This window comes from Dictyostelium purpureum (genome assembly GCF_000190715.1).
Source record: "Dictyostelium purpureum unplaced genomic scaffold DICPUscaffold_1, whole genome shotgun sequence".
NCBI classification, from domain to species: Eukaryota; Evosea; class Eumycetozoa; order Dictyosteliales; family Dictyosteliaceae; genus Dictyostelium; species Dictyostelium purpureum.
In genome coordinates this window covers 74,187-95,606 of record NW_003519338.1, presented here as the reverse complement: position 1 = coordinate 95,606, position 21,420 = coordinate 74,187, and the positions used below count along the sequence as shown (strand labels likewise).

The following is a 21,420-nucleotide window of genomic DNA, read 5'->3' as shown; positions in this document are numbered from 1 at the left end:
AAATTCGAAAAAAAAAATAATATTTGCACAAATCTTTTGTAATATGTAAACTAATTTATTTGAAAGCATTAAACCTTTTTTAAAAATAAACATAACAAATTTTATGATAATGAATGGTGGGCTTTTTTTATCATCAAAAAAAAAGAGAGAAACGCATTAGTAGTTTTATTTTTAAAATTTTTTTTTTTTAAAAATAATTTTTTTTTTTTTAACCCCCCCCAAAAAAAAAAAAAAAAAAAAAAAAAGGAAATAAAAAAATAAAAAAAACAAATAAAAAAAAAATTAAAATTTTGGCAAAAAAAAAAATGGTAAAACTTTTAAATAAATATTTTTTTTTTTTTTTTTTTGATTTTTTTTTTTTTTTCATAAATAACAATAATTTTATTTGTATCCTTTTTTTTTTTTTTTTTTTTTTTGATATATCATTATTTAAATAAACACTAAAAATAATACATTTTGTGTATTACGTGTTGATAAGAAAATACTTTTTTTTTTAAAATTTTTTTTCCAAGATATATATAATTAAATTAAATAAATAAATAAAATTAAAAAAAAAAAAAAAAAAAGTAAGATATATACATAATCAAAACATAATCATAATCATAATCAAATCATATTTTCTGTGTGTGTGTGTATATGTGTGTGTTGCTATTTTTATTTTTATTTTTATTTATTTTATTTTTAAATTAAAAATAAAAATAATTTAAAATAAAAATAAAAATAAAAATATTATTATTATTATTTTTAAATAGTTATTCATTATTATTTTTTTTAAAAAAAAAAAGAAATCACCCTATTAACATATATATTTTATTTTTTATTTATTTATTTTATATTCACATTTTTAAAGCAACCACTCTAATTACTAAATTTAGACAAAATATATAAAAAACAAATACGCACAAACTCAAATATATAGTTTAATAAAATTTAATACACACAAAGTGTGTGTATCATCAAAATTATAATTAGTATTTAAAAAATAAATTAATATACATATAGTAAATAATAATAATAATAATAATAATAATAAATTATAAAAAGAATTACTATATATAATAAAATACTAAAAATAAAATAAAATAATAATAAAATAAAATAAAATAAAAAAATTATGGAGTACCCCCAAATTTTATTTATTAAAGTTGCTGGTATTAGAAATACTAAATTGCTTTGTGGTACAGATGGTGCTTTAGTATGTGATCTAGTCATTGATGGCGGTACAACAGAATTTCAACCATTCGATATAGTTTTAAGAAGACCCAAGTCAAGTTCAGGTATTCAAAAAAATACATTTATTTTCAATTTACCACAACCCACCACAAAATTCACATTGACTTTTAAAAAGAAATATAATAACAGACCAAGCCAACAACAACACTTACAACAACAACTATTAATACAACAACAACATTTACAATCATTGCAACAACAACAATCCTCTGAAAATAATGAATCAGCAAACACCACCACTACCACTACTCCTGCATCAATACAAAACCATAATAATGAAATATCATTGGCAAAGGTTAATGTATCATTACAATATTCATCATTAACATTAAATAGAAGATCATCATTTAATTCGTTATTAAATCCACCACCATCACCATCCTTATCATCAGCCAACTCTACCTCTGGTAACAATTCGCCTCCTGTTTTACAACAACAAAAATCAACTGAATCATTATCAAACCTACAAGCCTCACCAAGATCATTAGAAAACTCATCAGAACAAAATAATAACGAATCAACAGGAAGCACCAATACAAATAACAATAATAATAATAATAATGAACAAGAAACTAAACAACAAATAACATTACCAATTAATATAAATTCAAGTCAAAATAATATATCATCCCATCAGAGTTCACCAATGTTAGGAGGTTCACCAAATTCAATGTTTTTATCAGCATCATCATCACCATCAGAGGCAATGTTATCAGGATCACCAACTTTTATTGGATACAATAGTAATAATCGTTTTTCTACCGTACCAATATCGGCATCATTATCCATATCGTCGCCAACATTAGCAACTAATAACAATGAAGATCCAGAGACACCAATTCGTATAGAACCAAGTTTAAGATGGTACAAATTAAATTTATTAAGTAGTAATAATAGTGGATTAACATCAAGCGGATCCAATAACAATATCGCAGGTACAACAAATACTACTGGCGGCATGGTACAATCCAATTCCTATACATCATTTGCAGGATTACAAAGCAACGCAAGTGAAACAGAGTCAACAATGTCAAATGATGAACCAGATATTCAATTACAAATCTCCTATGAACCATCCAACATACACAATCTTGCACGTATTAAAGCATATCATAAGGATTTACTAGATTTAGTAGTTCAATCAAAATTGGCATTAGTACATTCAATTTGCGACTCTATCGATATTACCGCATCTCAAACTTTGGCAAAATCTCTAGTTGATGTTTTTCACACCCACCACAAGTTATTACATTTACTCAAATCGTTTATAAAGAAAGAAGTTTCCCAATGTCACGACCCCGGTACTTTGTTCCGTAGTAATAGTGTTGCAATGAAAATGGTAGTAGCTTATGGTTTAAAATCAGCTCAACAATATCTTCAACAGGTTTTAACACCATTGGTGGTCGACCTTTGTAACTCACCATTATCATTAGAAGTTGACCCAGTTAAATTATCACCAGGCGAGGATATAGAGTTAAATATTAAAAACCTCAAAATCGTATCACAAAAATTCTTTGATCGTATTATTCAATCCATCGATTCATGTCCTAAATCAATCATTGAAATCTGTTACTACTTTAAAAAGATCGTCTCAAGAAAATTCCCAGCTCATTGGAAATCTGCAGTTGGTGGATTCTTATTTTTAAGATTGTTTTGTCCTGCTTGTGTTTCCCCAGAGGGTCAAGGTATTATTAGTCCAGGTCGTGTTGGTATCACAGAAAGACGTTCTTTAATTTTAGTTGCCAAATGCCTTCAAAATCTTTCAAATCAAGTATTATTCAATCAACCATATATGGAGACTATCAATGATTTCATTCAAAATAATTTACCAACACTCGATGATTACTTTTTGAAATGTGCATCAAGACCCACCGAAGATCAAACCATCGATGGTATGTACGTAAGCGAGGAATCTTTCCATGAAGGTATTGTTTACCTTCAACAATTTATCGACAAAAATCAAGAAAAACTATTTAAAGCTTTGGAAACCAATACTGGTATAAGCCAATCCGATAAACCAAAACCTGAAAAGGTTATGGAGGCTGTTGAAGCTTCAAAGAGAGCTGTAATTTCAAATTCTTCTTTAGCTACAATTTTAAATAGAGCAAGATCAAATTCAAATGGTTCAAATAGTTCAAGTGGCAGCAATAAGGGCGAACAACAAACACAGCAAAAGAAAAGAGCTACAACTACTACCGATAAGGAACCAAAATGGGCAGGTATCACTAAGAATTTAAAAATAGCAAAACAAAATGTTATTACCCCAGCATTAAATGCCCTTCAAAAATCAAATCCATCTTCATCATCATCAAATACTGCTCCATCTTCATCACCATCATCCTCAAATCAATCACCAGAAGAAGAAATTGTAAATATAAAATTTTTATTTTATAATTTATTATTAATTTTATTTCCAATACTAATAATAAAACTTTATCATTCTTTATAAATATTTTTTAATTATCATAATAATCATAATAATGTAATAATAATAATATCAATAATTTATAAATAATTGTTTTTTTTTTATTTTTTTTATTTTCTTTTTATATAGAAAATTTTAAATGAAGAATTTCAATGGAGTGATAAATCAAGACCAGCACATACAGTTGTTAGTACTTTATTAAGAAATATTTCAAATTTATTAAAAGCAAATAAATTAACAGATACCCAATCATTAAAGATGAATGGTCAACCAGTAAATTGGACAGTTATTCAACAAACACCAGAATTTGCAACATTTTCACGTGAATGTAATGAATTACAATCAGTTTATTTTGAATCAATGCAACCAGATTATTTAACAGCTGTATTTATAAATATATTCAATTTAATGATGGTACACCTTCACTTTTTAATAGGACCACCAAACTCTGAAGTTAGAAGAAAGCAATACTTTACCTATCGTTATAATGTCAGTGGTGCCTATTATTCATTAAATGACATTCAACATGGTATTCTCCGTTCAAATCCAAAGAATTCGTTAACTAGAGTACGTCAAATTAGAGGTGGCGATAAAAGAAGAGCTTTTGTTATTACTACATTGGATCCAAGAATTCATTTCGCCTTGTTTGCTGTCAATATCACAATTCCATGTATGAGAATTTTTTCACCAGAAACCATTGTCGAGGATCTTCATAGATGTGGCGAAGAATTTTGCAGTTCAAAAATCGATATTTGTATAAAGAAAAAGGAAATCTCTTTACCAAAAGTATTCTCACACTATGGTACCGATTTTGGTAAGAGCCGTTCTGAAATGTTAAAGTGGATATTCCAATTCCTAACCAGTGGTAAAAGAACCGAATTATTAGAACTCTTAGAGAAGCCATCATTTATTTGTCTTTATAGAAGCGAAAGTTGGAATCCAATCATCTATAAAACTAGATTCATTAATGATCTCGATGAAAAACTTACAATCGAAAAAGAGGTCGAAAAGAAGCAAGCCGAAAAAGAAAAAGTACTTCGTAGAAAATCAAGATCACTTACACATGGTAATCGTAGTTCAATCAGCAGCAAAAAGGATTCGTCAGCAAACACATTAATTCAACAACTTAAACAATCATCAAACAAGTCAACTAAAATGATTCATTCAATTCTAAACGAAACCGTTAAGACTGTCTCAGAGTGTATCGATTTAGAGTTTATAAAGAGAACTTTGGATATCCTAAAGAAATCAACCAAACAACTTTCATTTAATGATTGGCACAAGGGTAGCAGTGCTAGTGGTAGCGGCAGCAGTGGATCAGCAAACAACAGCTCAACCAATACAGCAGATAACGGTAGCAGCGGTACTAGCAATAGTGGCAGCAAACCAACCCTCACCAAAGCTTCAACTCATTTATTCAGTAACACTCAAATCCATTGTCTCCCACCAAATATTTTAACTTCCCAATTTACAGCACCACTTCAAGAGTTCTTTGCTATCACATTCACAATCGAAAAAGAAATGAACAAGTTTTTAGATTTTATGGAAATAGCTTCATTTGCTCAATCGAACGATATCAGTGAATTGCTTTCAGATACCCACTCCGAAATTAATAAAGAGATTGAACAATTAAAATCAACCTATGATTATGTAACACCACTTAAACAAATATTAAAACAATCACTTCAATATTTTAATGTATCAATAACAACTAAATCCCAACCAGTTACCTTAAATGAAGAAAACCTTTTAGTTAATATTCTTCAAGAGTTTGGTTTAGAGGATTATTCTAATAGTAGCAGCAACGGTGGTATATTAACAAACAAATCTTCACCAAAATCCTCATCCCCAGTTCTCTCATCACTTTCATCATCTGCTTCTTCATCACCAAATTTAACAAGTAAAAGACAACAACAAGTACTTTTATTATCTGAAAAAATTGTGGACATTGAAAAGCTTATAGACACATCCAATACCCTTCAAGAAATTAATATTTTGGTTTCAAAAATTAAAAAGATTGGTAAACTTTTAACTTTATATGAAGAACAAGCAATAGGTAGATTCTCTCCAAGATCATTAAGCACTCAATCCTCCTCTTCCTCATTATCAACTACTACCAGTACTACAACCACCACAACCACCACAACAACTCCTTCAGTATCTTCTATTAGTGCTCCAAATTTAGCAACATTATCAAAATGATAAATTAAATTTATTTAAAATTAGTAATAATAAAATAATAATTAATCTTGTACATAAATAAATAAATAGTATATAAAACACCCCCTTTATTTTAGTAAATAGTAAATAGTAAATATTAAATAGTAAATAGTAAATAGTAAACTGGAATTTAAAAAAAAAAGAAAAATAAAAAATACTTTATATTATATGCATAATATAAATAAATTTAAAAATATAAATAAAATAAACAACAACCTTTATTTTAAATTTTTATTTTTGTATAGTTTAATTTAGATCTGTATTCTTTTAATAAATCATAAATTGCTCTTGTTACTGGTTCTGGCGAAAGTGATAAGTTTATAAATTCGATTTGATGCACAATGGTTTTTAATTTAATTGATCTACAGGCTTGATTCTTTTTGATTATATAGTGAAGCAATATATTGATATCATTTAATTTAATTTTATGTTCTAAAAATAAAAATTAATATTACTATTGATATTGACATTTAAGTTGGCTGTAATATATCTTTATACTTACTCGAAAGATTAATAGACTTTAATGTTTTATTTTTACAAAGTACTTGTAAAAATGGATCAATGCTACTAATATTATTTCCTAAAATTAAATATAAAAAATAAATTAATATATTTTGTAAAAATAAAAATAATAATATTTTTAAATAATTACTTGATAAATCTAATTTTAATAATGTATTATTATTTACCAAACCTTGTGAAATTAAATCAAAGTGGTAATTTTGTAATGAACATTCTGATAGATTTAAAGAGGTTAAGGTTTTATTGTGAGACAGCGAAAAGAAAACTGATTCCATTGGAATAGAGGTATCGATTATATTTTTTGATAAATTTAATGATGTTAGTGTATGGTTTGATTCCAGAGCTTGAAAAATTGAATTGAAAGCTTCAGTCGAAATTGAATTACATGATATATCTAATGTTGTCAATGATGGATGTAAATTTAGTTTTTCTGCAATACTACAACCTCCTCTATCACCAAATTCATTCTGTGCTAAATCTAATTCTTTTAAAGATTTGTTAATACCTAAAGTTTCGCTTAAACTGTATGCTCCCCAACCTTCTATTTTACATCCTCTTAATACCAATGATTCTAATATATTGTTAACCCTTAATCCATTGCTTAAATAGATTATGCTAGAGTAACTTGATTTGTTATCTAAATAATAATAAAAAGTTAATATCAATAGTTTATACAAATGATATATACATAGTATAGATAGCTACATGACCATATCAATTTCTTTAAGGTTTTGTTTTGAGCAATTGCAGCACCGATATATTCTAAACCATTTTCTGCTTTGGATGCTAAAAGTAGTTATAGTAGTGTACTGTTAGTATGATAAGAATCACATTGAGGTTATTTTTGGGAGAATACATACACTGCACATCTAATTCTTTTAAAACAGAGTTTGATTTTAATAAATCTGAAATAAATATGATACCTTGATCCCCAATAGGGTTGCTGTCTAGTATTAGCTCTTCAATGTATCTGTGTTTGCTTAAATATGGTAGCAGCTTTTCAATATGATACTCTCTTAAACCCAACATTGAGAGGTCTAAAATCCTTAGTGTTGGGTGCTGGGATTCTATAATTGTAATTAAATGTTTGATGATGGTATCAGATGCTTGATTAGATTTGTGTGATGCATGCTCTTCATCATCGCTATCGTCATCATGGATTTCAATAATTTTATTTTTATTTTCTTTTTCATTTTTTCTAATTGTAATGGGTTCATCATCGTTTTCACTATCGGTATCGGTATCGCTATCGTCGCTGTCGTCACTATCCGAATAGTCATTATTCAAACAAACGATTTCCAATTTCTTTAATGCTGTAAATGTTGAAATTTGATTTGTAACTGGTAATAAATTATTTAAAGAGAGTGATAGTGTGTTGCATGATGATTTTATAATTGAGCACCAATCTTTACAAACTAATTCTATATTTAATCTATCCCTATTCATACAGTCCCATGTCTCTATAGTTGATTCTATATTTCCATTATCCATCAATGCAATTTGAAATATAACTTGAATTACATGGGTTGGTAATAGCTGATGTATGTCTTTTTGACCTTGAATATAGGTTGATATATATTCGTCATCATCATCCAATATAACGGTCATTTCATCCATTTCATCGTCTTTAAATATTTTTATTTTTTCTATATGTTTTTCAATATCCATCATATTTATATCCATTTTTTATTTATTATATATTTATTATAATTAATTATTTTATTAAATATACTTATGAAATCCCTCTTAAAAAAAAAAAAATAAAAAAATATTTAAAAAAAAAAAAAATTTAAATTTTTTTTTAAATTTTAATTATTTTTTTTTTCAATGAAATAAACAACCATAATTAAATCAATCATAAATGTGGAGAAATAACACTGGCAATAATTAAACTTCAAATTATAATTATACTTGATGTATATATTCAATTCCAAATCATTTAGCTTATCTTGAATTTTCTAATGGTTTCTCTCAACGTATTACAAGAGGTATTATCCCTGACTCTATAACTTCTATTTATATGGGAGATGTGGTCTATCCTTTAGAACCTGACTCCATTTCAAACCCCAAGCAAAGTATTAATTTTTATCCCGAATACATACATCCAAGATTATAATCTAAGTATTTTTATCTAAGATATACTAATGGTGGTTAATATAAAATATATATTAAAATAATAAATAAATAAAAATTCAAATAAATAATTAAATAAATAAAGATCAAAAAAAAAAAAAAAGGATAAAATTAAAAAATATAATTGTTAAAATAAATTGAAAATATTCTTATTGTTTATAATTTAAAGAAAAAAATGATTAAAATTTAATTTTTTTATTTTTATTTTATTAAAAATTTTTAAAAACTTTTTTTTTTATTTTTTTTTTTTTTTTTTTTTTCCCAATTAATCAATTATGAATAATCATGGTATGCAAAATATAAAAAAAAGAAATTTTTTTGCATGTAACAGTAATACAGATATAGATAATGAAAATAATAAAATAAATAATATTATTTATAATAAAGATAATAAAAATAGAAATAATGATAAATTATTTTTTTCAATTTGGAGGAACAAATGTCTTTTAAATGAAATACAAAGGCATCAAAGGTTATATAATGAAAATAGAGTAATGGAGATTGACGAGTCAATGGATCAGCTTTTATATCATTCACATAGAGGATATGCAACCAAAATTAGAATTCATATTGATGAACCATTAGAACCATATGGCGAAGCTATACCTTATGGAACCACAGAATTAGAATTTACAGGTGATTTCAATCAACCAATTCGAGTAGGTGATATTCCTCCCACAGTGACAAGTATAGAATTTTGTGATTGGTACACTCATCAAATCGATATCAAATCAGTTATACCACCAAGTGTCACTAAATTGTATTATGCCCAATTCGATCAACAAATCACATCAGACTTATTTCCTCCATCTCTTACTAGTTTAACCATAGGATCAGATCAACAATTTAGAATTGGTACTCTTCCAAACTCATTAAGGTTTTTAAAGTTGTTTGATTTCAATCAAAGTATTACTCCTGGTGTATTTAATTCAATTGTAGAGTTGGAGCTTTTCTCTTTTGACCAACCTTTAAAAACTGGTGATTTGCCTATAACATGCAAGAAACTCTATCTTCGTCGCTACAATCATCCACTTCAACCAAACATTCTTCCACCTCATTTAGAAACACTTGAAATTGTATACTATAATCAACCAATACCACAAGGTTCACTTCCAGAATCAATTACTGAACTTAATATGTTTAATTTCAATAAACCATTATCAAACATTCTATCACCATTAAAGTCATTAAAAAAACTGTTCCTAAATTCCTTTAATCAAGAGATATCTATCAAAACATTACCATCTATTGAAACTTTAGAATTACCTTTATTTAATCAAGTTTTAAAACCAAATGAACTTCCACCATCAGTAACTAAACTCACTTTAAGAAACTATAAACATAAATTAGAACCACATGTAATACCACCAAATGTAAAGAAAATAGATATAGGATCATATAACTGTATACTTCATTTCAAAGAACCTCTTCCAGTCGGTTTAATTCCCAACTCTGTAGAAGATTTATCATTACCTCATTTCTTTAATCATCCTCTTCCAGTTGGTTTTTTACCAGAGTCCCTCACTAAATTAGATTTAGGTTTTAGTTTTAATCAGCCTCTAGATCCAACTTCTATTCCCCAATCTGTTACTCAAATAAAAATAAATAATCTATATCCACATCCAATACCAGATTCTTTATCTAGCCGAAATTTAGACATCAAATTTAAAAAATATTAACAGATATTGTTATTATAATTTCTAAGTTTTAAATTTTTTGATACTTTGCTTTTATTATTCACATAATAAAAATTTATAAGATATTTGATTTTGATTTTTTAAAAAAAATAAAAATAAAAATTTAAAAAAAAAAAAAAAATATTTACCATCAATTTATTTTTAATATTAACACACACAAACTTTCCTGTCAATAATAATATATAAATTTTAAATAAATAAAAAATGAATAGTGATAATGATAATGATAAATTGTTTTTTTCAATATGGAGGAACAAGTTTCTATTAAAGGAAATACAAAGACATCATAGATTATATAATGAAAATAAAGTAATGATGATTGACTGGTCAATGAATCAACTAAGATATCATCCACATAGAAGATATGCAACAAAAGTTATTATCTCTGTTAATGAACCATTGGAACCACACGGTCAGGTTATTCCTTATGGCACAACTGAATTAGAATTCATAGGTAAATTCAATAAAGAAATTAAAATAGGTGATATTCCTCCAACAGTTACAAGGTTGGAATTTAGTATGTGGTACAGTTATCAAATCGATATCAAATCAGTAATACCACCAAGTGTTAGTAGATTAGTTTTGCCTCAATACATTCTACCATTTACACCAAATATGTTACCACCATCTCTTACTAGTATAGCAATAAAAGCGATTCCAAAGTTTAGTGTTGGTATTTTTCCAGACTCATTAAAATGTTTAGCATTGAAAAATTTTAACAGAAGTATTACTCCTGGTTTATTTAATTCAATTGTAAAGTTAGAGCTTTCTTCTTTTAACAAACCTTTGAAAACTGGTGATTTGCCAATAACTTGCAAAAACCTTTTTCTTCATCAATATAATCAACCACTTCAACCAAATGTTCTTCCACCTCATTTAGAAATCTTTATGACTTTATTATTTAATTGCCCTATACAACAAGGTTCACTTCCAGAATCAATCACTAAACTGCAAATGTTTTCATTTGATCAGCCATTTTTAAACGTTTTATCACCATTAAAGAGCCTTATAAATTTGTGCCTATCAAATTTTAATCAAGAGATATCTAGGGAAACTTTACCCCCATCCATTGAAGTATTAAAACTACCTACATATCGACGAGTATTGGAGCCATATGTACTTCCACTATCAATATTCAAACTCAACTTAAAATCTTATAACCAACCCCTAGAACGACAAGTAATACCACCGAATGTACAACATTTAGAAATAGAAAAAGATAGTTATGAGCTTGATAAAAATTTATTTCCAAATTCAATTCAAACTTTATTTTTATCATTAAATAAAACCGATTTATTAGAAAATGACTTACCACCATCAATTACACATTTAGTTATTTTCCATTATGGACCATCAAATATTCAAACCAATTCAATCCCACAATCAGTTAAAAAATTAAAACTATTTAATTTCGAACAACCTCTTCCAGTCGGTATAATACCCAATTCAGTAGTAGATTTAAGTTTGTCCTCTAAATATGACCATCCTCTTCAAGTAGGTTCATTGCCCGAATCAATCACTAAACTAAGATTTGGACATGGTTTCAATCAACCTCTAAATTCAAATACTATTCCACAATCCGCTACCAAAATACAATTACCAACTTCTTATTATCATCCAATACCAGAATCTCTTTCTGGAAGAAATATTCAATACTCTAATATTATAAAAAGGAAAAACATTTTTTCCTAATTTTAAAAAGCAATATGTAATAAATATTTTATGCATCACTAAATATTTTCGCTTGTTTATGCAGTATCTTCTATTAAATAGAGGGATTCGAAAATCTAAATATTGATAGTATAAAACCAAAATCAAATTAAATATGTCTGCTTAACATAGAATAATTTAAGGTCTTTAAAGTTGTTGGTGATTTGATATATAATATTATTTCTTTTAATAAACTTAAGAAATTATCATAATTTTTCATTTTTTTTGATTTTTTTAAGTCTTAATTCAATTTGAAAAAAAAATTTAAAAAAAATTTTTCGAATTTTTAATTTTATTTTGTGGCACCAGCGCAAAAATTTATAAAAATAAACTTTGTTGATGTTATAGCTATAGAGAGTAAATAAATTATAATTATTTTAATCAATTAAAATTTTAAATTCAAAAAAAATAAATATACAAAATAATGTCAAATAACAATCAACAATATGATACCAAATGCTTAGATCATCCCAATAAAGATATAGAATTAATATGCTCAACTTGTCCAAACAACACTCCTGTCTGTATTAATTGTATTTCCGATATTCATAATGGTCATAGTTTTAAAAAATTAAAAGATATAAATTTAAGAAATCAAATACAACAAGAATATAATCAAACAATATCAAAACTAAACAACTATTTAGAAAATAATAAAATAATATTGGATGAATCAAACAATCACTTTAAACAAATTAAAGAAAACAATGATAATAATTTTAATAAAGCTTCAAAAATATTTAAAGAATTAAAAGATATTATCAATGCAAAAGAAAATGATATCAAAAGATTATTAACAACTAAATTTGAAGAAAACAAAGATTTAAATAATATAATAACAACAACAATAGAAAACAATAACAATGCTATTAAATATAATAATGATGTTAATAATAATATTAATAATAATGATATTAATTGTAATAATGATGTTAATAATAATGATATTAACAATATTAATTATATTGATAATGGATTTATTAAACTTTTAAAACACAATCATCAATGTAACAATCTTTTATCAAAAATAAATAATAATAACTTACCAAAATATAAAGATACTCAATTAATAATTCAAGAAAATAATCTCGACTCAATCAAAGATCTAATAAACTGCTATTTAAAAGTAGTTGATGATCCTTTAGTTAAAGAAGATTTAAAACCAAAATGTTATTTGGTTGAAAAAAAATTAAAAACACTAAAATGTAAATTTTAACTTTAAAATTTAAAATTCTATTTATTTTATACTAATAATACTTAAATTAATTCTTTTAAATAAAGTTTTAAATTTTAAATATACAATTTACGAAGAAGGGTGCTATATTAATGATTTAAATATTAGATACCTTGCTATTGGACCTATTCAAAGTTTACCCAAAACTATTCCAGCAACAGTTACACATTTATTATTACTAGATGGCTTTAATCAACCACTTAATTTTATACCACCCACCGTAATATATTTGTATTTACAAGACATCAAATATCAACTAATATCTGATTCAATTCCAGCAACAGTTATACATTTATTTTTACTTGATGGCTTTAACCAACCCCTTAATTTTATACCACCCACAGTAAAAAGGCTGAATTTGCATAACATCAAGTATCAATTAATACCTGGTTCAATTCCAAACCATTTAAATATTCTTTCATTTGATAATGGCTTCTCTCAACGTTTTATAAAAGGTATTATCCCTGACTCCTTAACTTCTATTAATATGGGGGATGTGGTCTATCCTTTAGAACCCGACTCCATTTCAAACCCCGATCAAAGTATTAGTTATTATTCCAACTACAAATATACAAGGTTATAACGGGAAATAAGATAAAAAATACCAATAGTGGATAATCTGTAATATAAATAAAGTTATATTTATTTATCAAATGAATAATTAAATAAAAGAAATTTTAATAATTGCGCTAAAAAAATTTATTTTTATTTTAAAATAAAAATTGATTAGAGGTTTAGGTTTTCTATTATTTTCTAATTTAGTTATTTAATTTTAAATATAATTAATTAATTTTTTATTATATTAATTTTATTTGTATAATTTAATCATAAATATAATAGTTTTTATTATTATATGATTTTTCTCTTTTTTTATAAAAGTTTGGATGATAATTAAATGGAACACAATCACCAACTAAATTATCTTCTATTAAATAGGGGGATTCGAAAACGTAAATATCGGTAACTGAATCTGGTATAAAACTTAAATCGAATATATGTCTGCTTAGCAAAGAATAGTTTAAGATCTTTACACTATTTGGAATTGATTCGGCTTTGAAAATTGGTAAATTTATTTTGCCAATATAGAGCTCCGTAACAGAGTCTGGAATTATTCCAGCCTGTAAACTATTGTTAAAATCATTACCAAACTCGAGTGTGGTAACTGAATATGGAATTGATTTGTTTTTTAAAGGTATTTTGATTTTGTCAATATAAAGTTCTCTAATTGAATCTGGGATCATACCAGGTTGAATATAATCAAAGTTCCCTCTCAATTCTAACAATATAACTGAATCTGGTATCACAAAATTAATTGGTATTGAATTTGAGCTATTATTGATAATGTATAAATTTTTAACAGAGTTTGGTATTAAAGAGTGATTTAAGTGGTTAAAACTATTGATTGAAATTGTTAATGTTGTAATACTAGGTGGAATAGAGTTTGGTGGCAAAGCCTTGCTATTTAATGTTATATGGGCATCTCTTACAGATAGAGGCAGAGTATCGGATTGAATTTGATGATCTGAAATTCTTAATTTGACCACAGATGATGGTATAACATTGGGTTTTAGTTGATACTTAAGTTCATCAATAAATAGATTGGTTACTGATTCACCTATGAACCCAGGTCTTAATGATTTATCAAATCCATTCAGCAATGTTAGAGTTGTAGCTTTTGAAATTGAACCAATTTCTAATGGTTTTTTAATACCTCCAATAACAAGGTGCTTGATTGTATTTGGTAGTTGGTGTGGAAGTAATGCTTGATTGAATCCATTTAAAAGTTCTAATCTTTTAATATTTGGAGGGATATGTTCAAGAGGAATGATATAGTTGAGATGGCCTAAATAAAGATTTTTGATATTACTTGCAACTTCATTAATAAATCTTGGAGTTGGTGGGTCCCAATATTCTAATACTTTAGAACTTCTTTTTAGTGATTTGATATCATAAAAAATTTTGATATTTTCGGTAGTAAAATTCTTTAAAGAACGATTTTTTTCAGTTTCTTTAGTAAAAAATGGAATTTCTTTAAAGATTCTTGTAATTAATGTCATTGGACCATTATAAAAGTTTACTTCTCCTAAAAAATGATCCACGTTATCAATTAATAAATCTTTAACATTAAATGGTTTAATAATTTCTGGACTATAGGCATCATCATAGAATTCTAAAATCTTTATACTTGTTGGTACTTCAATATCTTTTTTTTTTGAAATGATTGAGAGTTGCTTTACTGTATTTGGAATAACTGATGGAGTGATTGGGTGATTAAACCCAGGGCATAATACCAAAATTTTTATAATTGGTCTAATTGTATTTTCTTGTAATGGTTCCTTAATATCTTCTAAGTAAAGACATTCTATTGTATGACTGATAATGTTTGATAATTTAAATTGATAACCATTACCTAAATATAATAGTTTTAATTTTGGTGGTAATATTTCCTTTGAAATTTCTTTTTTGATGTTTCCGAGGTATAAGCAGCTTAGATTTTTTGGAAAGAAGTGTGAATCTAAGTTTTCATCAAAGTCATCACACAAAGAGAGACATTCGGTTTCTTTGGGAAGGAGTTTACATTTGTTTATAAATGATCCTAAGTCTCCCATGTATATATGGTGTTGGATAAAAATTGTTAGAGGTACTATACGATTTTCTAATATAAACGAAACACCACGGATAGTACTTCTAGACCAAAATAAAAGAAGGGGGAGGTCATTTCTTAAATTGATATACATTTTTTTTTCTTCAATTATTTGTTTGTTATTTGGATTATTTAATAATTTCCACAAATTTATATTTTGGAAATAGTCCCCAGAGCCTTTTATTTCATATAGTATGTCACAACCTTCGAAATTAATTGATTCTATACAACTGGCTTCCAAGGTTATTTCAAATAAAAATTTCATTGAACTGAAATCTAAAGTTTTTAAATTTGATCTAATGTGAAGAGTCTCGTATATAGATTCCGAAATATTTAAATATTCCAAATTTTTATAACTTTGAGATAATTCGAAGATATTAATATCTACACTTTTAATTGACCCTTTTAAATTTAGAAATTGAAGTTCTGGTGATTTGGATATGAAGTTTTTTAGGCTGCAATTTATAATAGTTAATGCTTTTAAGTTTGGTGCTTTGATTCTAAAATTGGTTAGATTTGAACAATCTTTTATTGATATTTTTACCATAGATTTGAAAACGTTGCCAATAGAAAGTAGATCTTTGCAGGATGATATATCTAACCTAACTATAGAGTCAATTTGAAGATTATTTAAATAGGATTGATTGAAATAATTGCAATTTCTTAAAGTAACAATTGAAATTTCCATATTGGCTAAAAAATTGAATAAAGCTTTTTGTTTTTCTTTTGGAATATTGATAAAGTCGAATTTTAACAAACATTCTATATTATAAGTTGAAAATTTGTTATTTAAATTGATGGCTTTGTTATCAAGAAGATTTATTAAATCATTTAGTGTTTTCACATCTTTATCTAATGAATTTAATTCTTCAAGTGATTGAGATGGTCCATATTTTCCACTCCATAGTTGATCCATTATATCCTTAACATTAGGGATATCTCTTGATAATAAAATTTGAGCTGATGGATGTTTTGAGCACGAAACTAATGTTTTTGAATAAGTATTAAAGTTTTTTAATTTTAAGTATCTATCATTTAGTGAGACATCTAAATTTAAAAATGGTCTATATCTATTTGAAACTAATGGCTCTATGAATTCTAAAACTTCTATGTGAGTGACTGATGTATTCTCTTTCAAAAGCTGCTGTAGTCTCTTTAGTTTTGAAAAGATATGTGAAATCATACCTCTGTTAAAAGATACACCAATAACTGTCTCTTTTTCTTTTTTTAATCTTTCTCTATTTGATGAAAAATGGTCCAATGATGATTGATGGTTATATTTTAAAGCTTCTAACCATTTAAACAATTCTTTATACACATCTATTTTGCTAATACGGTCTATTACATCTTTATGCACCTTATCATTCATTTGATTAAATAAAAACAAAACGGTATCTACTTGTAATGATTTTTCAAATGTACCCAATGATTTCGAAACTGATGGCATAAAACATTGGTCGTTATCAATGGATACAAGTCTATATCCATATCTTTGATCTTTAGAAGTTAAAGTTTTTGACACAATAAAATTTCCTAAATTTCCATCTGCATTATTTATTAACATTGATAGGATCAATTGTTTAGAGATATTAATTGGTTCCAGTTGGCCAATTATATTTGGTGAGTCGTTAAAAATGTCAACTAGAGGTTCACCATATACTTGCTGAATTAATAAAACTGGTGAGTCATTGATGGATGCTAATTCACAATATGGAGTTAAACCGTTGCCAAATATAATTTCACTTAATTTATTTACTGCTATTTCTGTACCAGGAAATTGTGGTTTAAACTTTAAATAGATTCCATTACCAAAGCTATCTTGGATTAAAGTAACTGTTCTCGATCCGTATTCGTTTGATCTCCTTAGTTGTCCATGGGAATCAAATAACTGGTCCCAGTATTCATCAGAAATAATTCTTTTTGTAGTGTTAGTGATTTCTGATATTAACTTTGTTGAGTCTCTGGTTTGTTCATTTTGTAATGGGAATAGTTGATTAATTGCAATTCTCCAATTTATCTTGGGATTAACTGAAAACAAATTAATTAAATATGGCTTTAATTCTAATTTCTGGTCATTTGAAAGATTTTGATAGTATCTACTGATAACTGATGGATTTGAATTTTTGCCAGCACCAAGTTCTAACAACTTTATAAACAAATTTGGAAGATTATGTGTTGAAACTATATCTAGAAGGGTTGATTTGTTTTCTACTCTTTCAACATCTAGTTTATAATGGTCTATTAAAAACTCTATTTGATTGCAAATATTAGGATTTGTTAACACCTCCTTTTCTCTAATAATTGTGTTATAGTCTTCATTTTTAATTATAATATTTAGATTTCTTATAATTAAATTAAGTACATCAACCGATGCACCATATCTTAATAATTTTGAAAAAATATTAAATTTTTCCTTATACCATGATGGGTGAAATAACGTGTAATCAAAGAGTGAGCAGATTGTTGAAAGAAATTCAATAACAATGTTCCTTGTTTTACATGTTATTTTACAATTTTCACCACATTCATTTAAATCATCATCAGTTTTTATACATTGACTTAATGAACTAAACTCTATAGTTGATATATACTCTTTGATTGCGTCATAAATTGAAATAGATTTTTCTAATATTAAAGAGTTTTGTAATAATTCATGAAACTGTGCTTGGTTAAATTGGGAGTTTTCTGATTTTATAATATCTTGAAAAGATAGTTTATTTGTTTTCTTATACAAGGCCGAAATGATATCTATGGGTTGATCATTATAAACTTTTGATAAATATTCATAATAAATACTTGATAGTGGATGGATTTGACTGAATAAATCTTGATGAGTTGCTGTTTGATTTGATTGTAATATTTGTTTAATTTTTTTAAATCTTTTATCCATTAAATGAACCCATCCTTTTTTAAACTCCAATGGTAAATTAATTTCTTCTTTTTTTTTTTCTATATATTCATTTGACACTTCCAAACCTTTTGATTCTATTTGCATTGATATTATTGATTCATAATTTTTTTGTTTCTTGTATAAGGTCTCAAGCCATTTTAAAATGAATAAAGCTTGATTGGTTTTGAGGATTTCATTTTTCACACTTTCGTTGACTGGTTGAACCATCAATGGCTTTAATGTGTATAAAACATTCTTTAAATTAGGCAATGCATCAGCTCCATCAGATATTAATTCAATTTCATTTGCTTCCAATGATTGATCATTATCGATGCCAATAATATAATTAGAGTCCTCTTCTAAAATCAAGTTGTCTGGTTTATAATCGGTTGGTAAAACTAATAAACTTGCAATAACGTGTGAACTAAAACTTTCTATATCAATATCATCGAATTGACAATTTGAACCATTTAACTTCATCTTTTTTTCACAGCTTTCTAAATATTTGTCAAAGCGTGTACCTTTGGTGAATAGGGACGCTTGTAAAAATACATGGTAGTGATTTTGTAAAGTATCTTCAACTTTTTTTCTTAACTCTGGTTCATACTCTAATAACTTTTCAATATTTGTTTCATTATGCTTAGTTTTATATTCCCCTAGTTCTCTTATAGATTCTGGATTTAGGATTTTCAAGTTATCGATTAGAATTAATTGAGTAGGCGAAACCAATGCTGATTTAGAGTTTGGGAACAATTTCTTATAAAATTGATAAATTGCATGTTCTCTTGCTGGCATTATAAGTCTACCACCATGTTCTACTTTGAAATAAACTTTGTCATCCATGGTACTACCAATACTGTTTCCTGCTTGATTTTTATCCTTCTTTTTAAATTGATGTTCTAATACATTATATGATGTTATATCATATGCAAGGTCTAGTGATTTAACTTCATAATGTTTTAAATCTTCGCTGAACCATAAAGGAGATGGAGCTAAAATATTTACTGATTTTTTTTTTGAACTGGCTACTGTATCGGTTAATTTATTGATAAATGATTTATTTTGTTCTGAATAGCTATTAAGTTTTTTCATAATACTGTTTAATAATACTGTTCTATTATAATCGGTACTTTTACTGTTGAAATTTCTCTTTATTTCCTCTATTAAACTATTGACTTTATTAATATTTGTATGAATGGGTTTAAATATTTGATGATTATTATCTGGTGAATATAAAAAGTTTGATTGTACATCTACATTGATATTTAATAGTTGTTTTGGTGATTTAATACATAATAATATTTCTTTTATTAAATTTGAGATATTATCATAATTTTTTTCACTTTCTTTGATTTCTTTTTCGATTATTTGAAATTCTTTTTTTAATTCTTTATAATACGCTTCATTTAAGTAATCTTTTATATACTCTGAAAGAGTATTTTGATTTTTATCATAAATACTCATGATATCTATGGAAAAAATAAATTAATTTATTTTAAAAAAAATTAATTTTTTATAAATAAATATATAAAAATACTTACTTTTAAAGAAGTTCTATATTTATTTATTTGTTATTTCTGCCTGTCTTTATTTTAAACAAAAAAAAATAAATTACAACTTAAAAAAAATAATAAAAAAAAATTTTGAAAAAAAAAAATTAATATTTTTATTAATTTTTTTTTGATTTTAAAAAAAAAATATCCAAACCGTTATAATTACCTCCCCTTTAAAAAATGTGACAAATTTATTTTTTTTTAGGGTGTAATAAATTATTTAATAAAAATTTTCCTTTTAATAAATATTTTGTATGTCTCATATCTTTGTATTCCTTAATAACAGACCATACTTCAATAAAAAAAAATATTATAAATAAAATAAAAGAATTTAATTTTTATTCACATTACTAATTTTACTCTATTTTATGTTCATATCTTAAAATAGTAAAAAAAATTAGGTTTGAAATAATTTAAAAGTTTTAAATAAATTTTCTTCCACCATCCATAACAATTCTCAATTTATCCATTTAAACAATCAATCAGAACCACAAGTAATACCGTGCAAAGTTTGGAGTAATTTTATATATAGTTATAAAATTATTTTTTATCTTTTTTTCATATCGCCTGATATCGGTTAAAAATTTTTTTTTTTTTAAAATTATTTAATTTTAAAATATTTTTTATTTCCCTTCCAAAAACTTTCACGAAATCATATTAAAAAAACATACCAATTATTGTTTATTTTTCTGTTATCACCATTGAACTAAAAATACAACATATCCATTTTTAAATAATAAAGATCGAACAACACAAAACCAAAAGAAAGTCAATTTTTTTTTTTAAAAACTAAAACCTCAACAAAGAAAATGTAGAGTTTTTTTTTTGATTTATTAAACTTTTAAAACACAATCATCATTGTAACAATATTTTATCAAATATAAATAATAATAACTTACCAGAATATAAAGATACTCAATTAATAATTCAAGAAAATAATCTTGACTCAATCAAAGATCTAACAAACAGTTGTTTAGAAGTACTTGATGATATTCCTTTAGTTAAAAAATATTTAAAATGTAAGTTTTAACATTAAATTTTTTTATTTTATTCTAATAATACTTAAATTAATTCCTTTTTATAAAGTATTGAATTCAGAATTTATAATTTACGAAGAAAGGTGTGATATTAGCGATTTAAATAATATTATATGCCTTGC

The 21,420-nt window shown here is 25.7% G+C and overlaps 6 protein-coding genes across 6 annotated transcripts; 4 read left to right on the top strand and 2 right to left on the bottom strand.

The window, feature by feature from the left end:
* Positions 1–1,114: 1,114 nt before the first annotated feature.
* DICPUDRAFT_4386 (uncharacterized protein) lies at positions 1,115–5,809 on the top strand (the record flags this gene model as incomplete). Its single annotated transcript, XM_003282877.1, has 2 exons — positions 1,115–3,601; positions 3,788–5,809. Coding segments are annotated over 2 exons (4,509 nt in total), but the record flags the coding sequence as incomplete, so codon positions are not given.
* Positions 5,810–6,101: 292 nt separating this feature from the next.
* Positions 6,102–8,083, bottom strand: DICPUDRAFT_73870 (uncharacterized protein; the record flags this gene model as incomplete). The annotated part of the gene is made up of 5 exons (XM_003282821.1): positions 6,102–6,310; positions 6,381–6,458; positions 6,531–7,037; positions 7,106–7,186; positions 7,261–8,083. The coding sequence occupies 5 exons, from the start codon at positions 8,081–8,083 to the stop codon at positions 6,102–6,104; spliced, it is 1,698 nt and encodes a 565-aa protein (XP_003282869.1).
* Positions 8,084–8,327: 244 nt separating this feature from the next.
* DICPUDRAFT_24880 (uncharacterized protein) lies at positions 8,328–8,516 on the top strand (the record flags this gene model as incomplete). Its single annotated transcript, XM_003282876.1, has 1 exon — positions 8,328–8,516. A coding segment is annotated over one exon (189 nt), but the record flags the coding sequence as incomplete, so codon positions are not given.
* Positions 8,517–8,823: 307 nt separating this feature from the next.
* DICPUDRAFT_51961 (uncharacterized protein) lies at positions 8,824–11,214 on the top strand (the record flags this gene model as incomplete). The annotated part of the gene is made up of 3 exons (XM_003282875.1): positions 8,824–9,267; positions 9,757–10,078; positions 10,994–11,214. Coding segments are annotated over 3 exons (987 nt in total), but the record flags the coding sequence as incomplete, so codon positions are not given.
* A 1,150-nt stretch (positions 11,215–12,364) lies between these two features.
* Positions 12,365–13,944, top strand: DICPUDRAFT_146490 (uncharacterized protein; the record flags this gene model as incomplete). Its single annotated transcript, XM_003282874.1, has 3 exons — positions 12,365–13,145; positions 13,417–13,716; positions 13,937–13,944. 3 exons carry the CDS (start codon positions 12,365–12,367, stop codon positions 13,942–13,944), a joined length of 1,089 nt encoding a protein of 362 aa, XP_003282922.1.
* A 51-nt stretch (positions 13,945–13,995) lies between these two features.
* Positions 13,996–20,172, bottom strand: DICPUDRAFT_24970 (uncharacterized protein; the record flags this gene model as incomplete). The annotated part of the gene is made up of 3 exons (XM_003282820.1): positions 13,996–15,047; positions 15,861–15,995; positions 16,050–20,172. The coding sequence occupies 3 exons, from the start codon at positions 20,170–20,172 to the stop codon at positions 13,996–13,998; spliced, it is 5,310 nt and encodes a 1,769-aa protein (XP_003282868.1).
* Positions 20,173–21,420: the final 1,248 nt, after the last annotated feature.